At 44.6% G+C, this 8,930-nt stretch overlaps 1 protein-coding gene across 1 annotated transcript in view; it reads right to left on the bottom strand.

Annotated features, from left to right (window-relative positions):
• Nucleotides 1-421: 421 nt before the first annotated feature.
• Nucleotides 422-8,930, bottom strand: part of MICU1 (mitochondrial calcium uptake 1) — a 130,675-nt gene continuing 122,166 nt past the window's right edge. The window contains exons 11-12 of the mRNA XM_077930505.1: nucleotides 7,859-7,948; nucleotides 422-1,652 (exon numbers count right to left, since the gene is read on the bottom strand). Coding sequence (XP_077786631.1) covers nucleotides 1,492-1,652; nucleotides 7,859-7,948 — 251 coding nt within the window. The 3' untranslated portion in view covers nucleotides 422-1,491. The remainder of the gene's footprint in view (nucleotides 1,653-7,858; nucleotides 7,949-8,930) is intronic.

Raw genomic sequence — 8,930 nt, 5'->3', positions numbered from 1 at the left:
AAATTAAGGAGACAAGTTGTGCCTATAAAGGAAGAAACAAACCAACAAACCAACAAACCAACCCAGAAACAGCTTCTGAGCTTACAAGCCCATTCCACTAGCAATTCTGGCTGGATCTTCAGTTTTGCAAATTTTTGATGAGTGGCGATGCAAAGGCTAAATTTGGAAACAGGAGGCAAGGCTTTTAGTATTCCAGGGTTCCTCACATAGGAAAGCTCATCATCTTCCATCTTGCTCATGAAAATAGGGCTGTTGGCTGATGAGCCCAGAGAGCCGCCAGCTGCCTGAAATAGCCCTCCTCTCTTTTTGCATCTGGCAGCAAGGCAACTGCATTTTATAGATTGGCTGCTGATGGAAAGTCAAACCTGGTTAAATTCACAAAGCTTCCAGGAAAGAGAAAGATGACATAGGAAAGCCTGGCTGTTTGTTGGGAACCATTATAATTAAAGTAATATTTTACAAGCGCTCGAGAACTCTGTAAAAAAGCAGCTTTAAAACTATATGGGAGGGGGGGGGAACAATTCACGATGAGCAAACACTCTCATTTAAAAGGGGAGGAAGGATTATAAACTGGGGCATATACATTGGAGTGCATGTACAAGTTGGGACAAAAGGATTGTGCAGAAAAGCCATAAATGCTTAGCCAAGCCTTTGAGCATTTAAAAGAAAATTAAACAAGGGCTGTGCTGCTCTTGAGCTTCCATTCTCTTCTCCTGTAGAGGATGCTGACAAAAGGCAAATATGGATGCAGAAACAGGCCTACCTTAACAATCCCTCCCCCTCTTCACCCTTTCCTGGGCATATTTTGCCTTGGAACTCATGGACACCGAAAAGAATAGTACTGGCTTTGACATTTATCATATATGTCAGGTTATAGTCCCCTTCCTCCACGTTCTCTTTAATAAAAAGCCCCACAATTTCAAAACAGCTTCAGGATCAGGACAAGATGAAGTGTCGAGTCAATCTGATGGGCATTTCTTGCCCCAGCAGTACTTAAAATTCTAGCCGTTGCTGATGCAAGCAGTATTGTTGCTGCTGCTTTGAAGCATCCTTGCTAAGCTGTTTTGCTGGAATGCAGGAGGTTGTTCGGGAAAGAGAGAAAGAAGCTGCAATATCCAAAGCCAATTTTTCCGGTGGTCTGCTTAGTTTCCTTCCTGAGAGATTAAAACGAAAAGGAAAATATGGAAACTGTGTGGATGCATGGCGGGAGAGGGTGGGGAGGGGGCAAAGCGGTCGAGATAAACGCTGAAGGCAGAGTGCGCTCGCATTTCTGCTTAGGTCTTTTTAAAGGAAAAGTTGCCGTTCTTAACAGTCTTTGCCAGAGTTTGTTTTTCAGTGCAGCAACGGAAGGAATGCTGTCATTCCATGGGAGGAGGCCTTTGTCCACAGAACACCGAATGTGACGACGCCACTTATCCGGCAGAGGCAGCACAGCAGCATTCGTGATCCTCACATCTGTGTTGCGTCTGGACCATTTCTCCTGGCCCGTGGCTACTGCTTGGGCATGGCGAAATCCCACGCCGTCTCCTGAGCACATTTCCACATGGCCCTCATGAGACGTGTAAACCCCATGTCTTTGGGCTTCTCCAAGCCCCTCATGAGTCTCTGCTTCATAATGGCAACAAACTCCTTGTTGCTTAGCTCTCCGTTCCCTGTTAGAAGAGGGGTGGGGAAAATCAGTTAAGACAATTTTAAAAAATGCTCCTAAAACCTCAGAAGGCATCAGGCAAAGAGCTCTGAGAGTAGAATTACTTTACGGCTCACCTACATTGGTTGGCTCCAGACTGTGAGAGGGATTCAAGCACACATACTGGAAAATTTAGGTTTGCAGAACTGAAGTGGATTAAAGCGCTCTCTCACCTTAGTGCAATAAATCCACTTTAAGAACAACAACAACAACAACATGAATTTATTTATTTGTTTATTTATTTTGCAGTTAGGAAAGCGAGAGGCAAATGCATGATTAGCAGGAGAAGTATAAACACAGCGCAAACAAATGAGGACAAATGGTCATATGGTCTCCCTGCAACTGAATCAGAATGAATACTCTTGTTGGATTCAACTGTGATTCAACTCAGCTTGCTTTATGGCTGATGGGGTTTGCATGGAGAAAAGGTAGACAGAGAGAGGGGAACCTCCAAGCTTCCTAGACTCTCTTTGACCTAACCTGTGCTGAACTTCCTTCTGATGTTGATGCCTCTTAGGTTTGCTGACCTCACTTCCTGCTCCTCTCCTTCTTCTTCATCCCACCATGAGAAAGGAGACACCTTGTGTCTCTCTGCTGAGATCAATGACCAAGCACGGTTGCTTTGCACCTCCAACTTAGTTAAACAGAACTAGGAACTCTTTTACTTGTATATCCCGTAATTAACTTAGCTTTCCTATTTTCCATGCTAAAAGTCTCAATGTGATTGTTTTGAAAGGTTAAGCATGCTCCTCCAAGGCATTCCAGATTTCTGCGATGCATATAAATAGTGTATGTTTTCAGGTTTTAGGCCCAGGGTGTAAGCAGCTTCCCTAAGCATTGCACAAACGAGATGAGGATAGGAAAAGATAAGAAAGGCAGAACAAGTGCTTGACAGAGAATGGACATGATATTCTCTGTGTGTGCTTTGTTTAAGGAAATCAGGATGAATGCTCAATAAAGAGGTTGTCTGAAGGAGCCCGCTGACACTCATTAGTACCAGCCATTTATCACACTTTAACATGAATTTAATTGCACATCTTATTTGTGATGTTTGAACAAGCCGCAGGGTGGGTGTAGCCCGTTCAAGCCTTCCTGGATTACAATGGAGGCTAAATGTGCACTGAAAGATTTGAACACTAGCAGAAATTTCATTTTGACTCAGGAAAGCTGCCTGTGCTGTCTTCACCTTGTTGCCTTGACCTTCTGGGCTAAAAAGATAGATTTTCCTATTAGTTTGTGTCTTTATTCTCTTATGAAGATGACACTTTTCGGCTGTTGTGCAAATGTGCTGTTCTTGTAAACCACAGGCGAAAGAGAGAGAAAAAGGAGGGAATGTCTATTTAGAAGAACGACAGAAGAAAACTCCAATTCTCTTATCTCAAGCCGTAGCCCAGAGACCATGATATAGGTAGACGTATGAGATACAGGTGTCACAAGGTGATTCAAGGAGACTACAACCCTTTAAAAACTACAAAGAACTCAGATTTCACAGGCACTTTAATCAAGGCAATTCCCTGCAGACATGGAAAAGATGTTATTCCACACAGCAGATGAGGTGGAGTGAAGTTTTTGAAAGCTTATATAGCTCACTGCCCCCACTACAGGTAATTAAGCAGGTAATTACTGCATCAGAAGCTATGCCCAATTTACTCCCCTCTTCCTCATTTTCTAACTCTGTTCAGAAGTGAAGATGCCATTTCTGACTAGGCTGAACTTGCCAGTAACTTAACTCACCTATGTCTCCATCTTAACTCTCCACAGAGCAAGGGATTGCCCCCAAACACTCACAACGTAAGCCTTTTTCACGTATTATGAAAATGAGTTGTCACATGAAGTGGGGGGAAATGGGAATGAGTTTGTGCTAGCTCTGTGTTCCTCCCTCTGTGTGCCCAATAACAAGTTTGAAAATAACTTCTACTCTTGTATGAGTATGGTTCAGTTTATGGCTTCTCAAAAGACAGCATGCTGAGCCACACATTGGCACATCTATTGTAGCATTTACTGCCCACCAGAAGTTAAGGGTTTCTGCACCCTTTTTGGACAAGTCCAGTTATTTGTTTTTACGGACAGAGCTGGTTCACTGAGCCTGTAACTTAGTGCTGCTCTGCTATCTTAGCCAGATAAAAACTCTGTTAGTAGTGCAGATCAATGTATATCCTCAGGTAAGCATCTTTCCATTGCCAGTATGATGCTTATGTCCTTTTAAATGTGTTTGTGGAAGGTTTGTTATTGTTTTTATTATGTATTGCGTATTCTCATTTTGTATTTTTATGTTGAGAGCTGCCCTGTGACCTTTGGATGAAGGGTGGTATACAAATTTAATAAATAATAATAAAGTAACAATGATAATTTCAGCAGAATGAATCAGTAAACCAAATCCCACACACCTTGATTGGAGGGTTTGGCAGACCTGCTATCGAGACCATTGGGCCATGCTCTGACAGTTTCCCCAAGACGTGTGTACTCACAGTACAAAGGAAAAGGTACACCTTATTTTGGGTGCAGCATGGGAGCAGAAAAACCTTTCCTATGGTATTATGGCCCAGGTGGGTTTCTACACAGCCAGTGTCAGGCAAGTTTTTATATCTGAAATTCCTTTTGTGTAAGCAGGTGGCACTGTGGTCTAAATCACAGAGCCTAGGGCTTACTGATCAGGAGGTCGGCGGTTTGAATCCCCGCGACGGGGTGAGCTTCCGTTGCTCGGTCCCTGCTCCTGCCAACCTAGCAGTTCGAAAGCACGAAGTGCAAGTAGATAAATAGGTACCACTCCAGCAGGAAGGTAAACGGTGTTTCCATGTGCTGCTCTGGTTTGCCAGAAGCGGCTTAGTCATGCTGGCCACATGACCCGGAAGCTGTACGCCGTCTCCCTCGGCCAATAAAGCGAGATGAGCGCCGCAACCCCAGAGTCATCCACGACTGGACCTAATGGTCAGTGGTCCCTTTACCTTTCAGTTCTTTCTAGGCCTTTTATTTGAACACTGGAATGGCTGGAAATAATGTTCTTCCACCTTAAATCCAAAATGTGACTGGGAAGGCAGTCTAAAATTAAGTTAAGGGGACTTATTTCCAAAGCTTGGGGAAGAGGAGAGAAAGATGAAAGAAGAGTGAGAGAAGATGATCTTTGAGTTCTTTAGCCTTCCAAACATTACAGGCAGAAATACAGAAAAGGATGCTAAGCCAAGGAAAGGTGTTGGAGGTGATTAAACCAGGCACAGTAATACGAGGAAGCATAATCTTGCATGTGTATTACATTACACTTGACCTGTTTGAACAAGGCTAGAATTCTTGTCTTGGACAGAGTTCCATAGATTGTTAATGCCTTGTTTGTAAGTTGATTGCCTGCTTAGATCTAGGCAGCATTTCCCTAGTCCTCAACCACAATGGGAACGCTGCCTGCTTCAGAAAAGGGCAAGGCTAATATACAAGGGTATTTTGGGAGGGAATGATAATTCTTAACATACAAAACAGGCATCCCTTTCGCCATTCCTTTCTGAAAATCCCTGCCTCTATAGAACTCCATCAAGCTGAACTTTCTCAACAAAAATAATTCTTTAGTTCAGTGCAAGCAGTCCTTTTCATAACTGAGATAAAACCTTTAAAACTCAATTACTGGGAGTTGGGATTAAAGGCAACACACACACAATGAAACTGTGGGCTCTTTATGAAATCGTAATTTTCTTCTTCCTACAGCACCTATGTAAATGCATGCTATGCAGTGCTGCCTCTTGGACATGCAAGAACAAACAAGGTGAAAACAGGAGTCTGCAGGAGAGCTTTCAAATGAAAAGTGCCAACACAACAATGGTGACAGTTTATTAAAATGGAAGATGGGAAAGTGCAGAAGCTTTAGCAGGAGGGATACAACGGGCAGCATGTGTTAATTTCAGTCATCTCCAGGGCTGGGAATTTAAGGTTTACTTGCTGAAGATTGTAATGGGGAAGAGTCAATATTTCTCATTCTGAGAAGGGAATGTCACCAACAAGACAAGACACATTATGCATTGCCTTTGACTGCTCCACTGCCTTGGAAATCCCACTCCAATTTCCTATCACTTTTGCAGGCATGTTTGCTTCCCCCAGATCTCTTGACAAGGAAAGAAGAGACAATTTGTGCCAGCTCTAATCCTGGTGCCTTTTGCTTATCACCTGGAGTCTCACCTAAGAGAGTTTCTGTCTCTTCCAAATTATTTCTTAGCAGAAAACGGTCTCCTTGCTCACTCTGCACATAAGTCAAGGAAGGAATGATGGAAAAGAGCAATTCGGAGACCATTCGAAGAAGCTCAGCCCTTTAGGATCAACTTTCAAATCACCTTCTGCAGCATCTCTTAAAACCTTTACTGCTCACTCAGTCCTCCTCTCAAGGTAGTTTCAACATAATCCGTTTATTCTATTTGTACTGGGAATCCCAGACCTTTCTTGAAGATTTCAGCTTCTGTCACAGGGAAGCTAAGGCTACATCTCTCTTTCAAAGGATGATCCTCTCAAAAGGATCTTCCATCCCCTTGCCCTCAGCATACCTTCTCTGTAAGAAATAGCTCCGGATTCAGAAGCCAAAGAAAAATGTAAAAACTGCCATTGCTGGATCAGGTTAAAGGTACATCGCCTAACCCAACATGGTTAGATGAGTGATCCCTGGCAAACTCTCAAACTAAGCAGGATGGCTGCAACCACCTTATTTGCCCAGGTCCTTTTGACATTGTCAACTATTATGGCTAATGGACACTGATGGACCTATGCAAACATATGTCCCGACTTCTAATAAGCTATAGGAAATTGCCCAGAACCTCCTGGATATCTCCCTGGAAGGTCCCATAAGCCTCCTTTTTAGTAATGGCTAGTGCATACAGGGACTGATGGAGAAGGCAGGGAGACCAACAGTAGCCAGCTCCTTCTAGTTTTGCTCCCATTCTCCTCCCTGCTGAATTCTACAAGGGTGTCAGGGACTGGCAGGACACTGATGAGTGTGCACTGGGGGAAGGGAGTCTGGAGTCTGACTTGGAAGAGGGGGCCAGTGATTTGGGGGGAACTGTTCCAGCCACGAGGTAAGAGTCGGAGGCAGGGGAAGCTTCAGAGCTTGAGGAAGAGGAGGAAGGCCAGGTGCTTCTCTGTTCTCCCATACACCACTGTCTTCCTGAAGTGGGAAGAACAGAGGCAAGCATCCATGCAGGTGCAGCTTCCGGCTACGTGTGCGCAGCCTGTTGGGGGAAGGTACATAAACTGGTGGAGAGGGAGTGGTCCCCAGCTGCTGCAGCTGCTCCATAGAGAGTGCACTGGGAAGAGCTGCCTAGATGCTAGATTGGGTCTCCAGAGCTGTAGAAACGAAAGCACCCCTGACAAAGGGCAACAGTGAGACTGAGAAACCTGACAGCCAGTGTCACCCTCTGGACTAATTGTAAGGAAGTAAGGAAGCAGGCAGGTGGGGGTTGGATGAGGGCAGGATACGGTTGGTGGGGCAGAGTCCCACTCACCCTAAGGAAGAAGCCTCTATGGCTCCTTTGTGAGTGAGCGTCCATTGCTTAAGAACGTACATACTGTAGGAGTGAAACACCTGGTAGGACCCGGGGCACCACTCAGCCATGAAGTTTACTGGGTGACCTTGGACCAGTCACAGCAACTCAGCCTAACCTGCCTCACAGGAGTGCTGTGAGGACAAAAGGGGGTGTGTGGATGCTGCCTTGAGCTCCTTGGAGGTAAGGTAGGATATAAATATGATAAAGAAATATTAAGTGAATAAAGAATAAAACTTAGTCTTGCCTGTTAATTTTTATGGGTCAACTATGAGCAAATCATAGAGTTGGAAGGGACTCCAAGAGGCCAACACCCTGCAATGCAGGAATTTCAACCAAAGCATCCATGACTGCTACCCTATGTTTTTACATTTGAAAACAAAAGCTACCAAAATATTACTATTTATTATAATTCTATCCCATCTTTTGAGCTCAAGGCAGCATACATGGCTCTCTCCTGCCACACCCATTTTCTCTTCCTGACCTCCTTGTGACACCTTTCAGAAGAGGCCGAAAGATGATGACTGCCCTTAAGCCACCTGCCTGTCAGCTTTGTGGCTGAGCTTGGGTATCCTCAATTCTAGACCAAGAGGACTAACCGCTAGCCCCCAATGTGAAAGAAAGAGAAGGGGAAGGGCTGCGTTTAAAATACAAAAGCACTCACCGTCACAGTCGAAGAGGGCAAACACCACATCGCACACGTGGTCTGACAGCTCCACTTTCGCCACCGTCTTGGCTACCTGCTGCATAGTGTCTGAAAGATTAATGAGAACAAAATGAAAATCAGATGGCAATAAGGCAGAGGCGATGGGAGGAACGCCACCTGAGCCTATTGATGTCTCTAGTTGTCTTACTGCTAATGACAGCAGTCAGGATTTTGTGTCCCCCAACCCCGACTTTGCCCTGAAGGGACGAGTCCTCTTCATACCCAATACAATTGGTAGTTGGAAAATGTGCTGAAACCAGCATGTAATTTCTCATCTAACTGCAGTGCTGAAGTCAATCACAGCAGATGCAGCCTGCCTGTCCTGCTGATGGGCATTTCATTACAATCCATTGGACACGGCAGTGGAGAAATCAGGAGAGCGCTAGGAGGGTCCAGCAAAGGCAATGCATAGAGCTTCGAAATCTCAGAAATATGCAGGCAATCCACTCCCCGGCCGCCAACATGTTCAGCAGAGCATTGACAGCTTGCTCCCAGAAGCACAAAGCTCGCCGGGAATCTTTGCCCTGTCAGGTAGCCTAACTGAATGGGTGGGAATGGTCCCCGAACAGCTCCCACTTGTCAGAATGGGGGCTGCACAAGAGGAAATCTTGGTGGGCTGCACCCTGTGTTAACACATTCACAGCCCAGACCCTGCCCCTAACAACTTTTTAAATATGTAGTGACCATAGATTAAGCAATATACCATAATCAAGACAAGCTAGATGAAACTATGGGTCAAGGAGAGGGAGAAAATAAAAAATCCTAATTAATGATCAGTGAAGATACTCCACTCCAAGGGTTTTGTCCAATGTTACTTCTACTCAGAGTAGACCTACTGAAATTACATTCATTTCAACAGGCTTGAGTTGAACTTAGTCGTACTCTAGTATTTATTGTTCACACACACACAAACTCATCTGAGGTTGGATTGCCTGGCTTCCTTTTTGAAATTCTAGCGGAGAGAATTCTGCCCCAAAACATCCATGGGATGCTAAAGAAAACGAGAAATGAGAAGTGAAGCCCACTCAGT

The sequence above is a fragment of the Podarcis muralis genome, chromosome 6 (genome assembly GCF_964188315.1).
Source record: "Podarcis muralis chromosome 6, rPodMur119.hap1.1, whole genome shotgun sequence".
Taxonomy (NCBI): domain Eukaryota; kingdom Metazoa; phylum Chordata; class Lepidosauria; order Squamata; family Lacertidae; genus Podarcis; species Podarcis muralis.
Note: the sequence above shows the minus strand (reverse complement) of the source record. Positions and strands in the feature narration are given on the sequence as shown.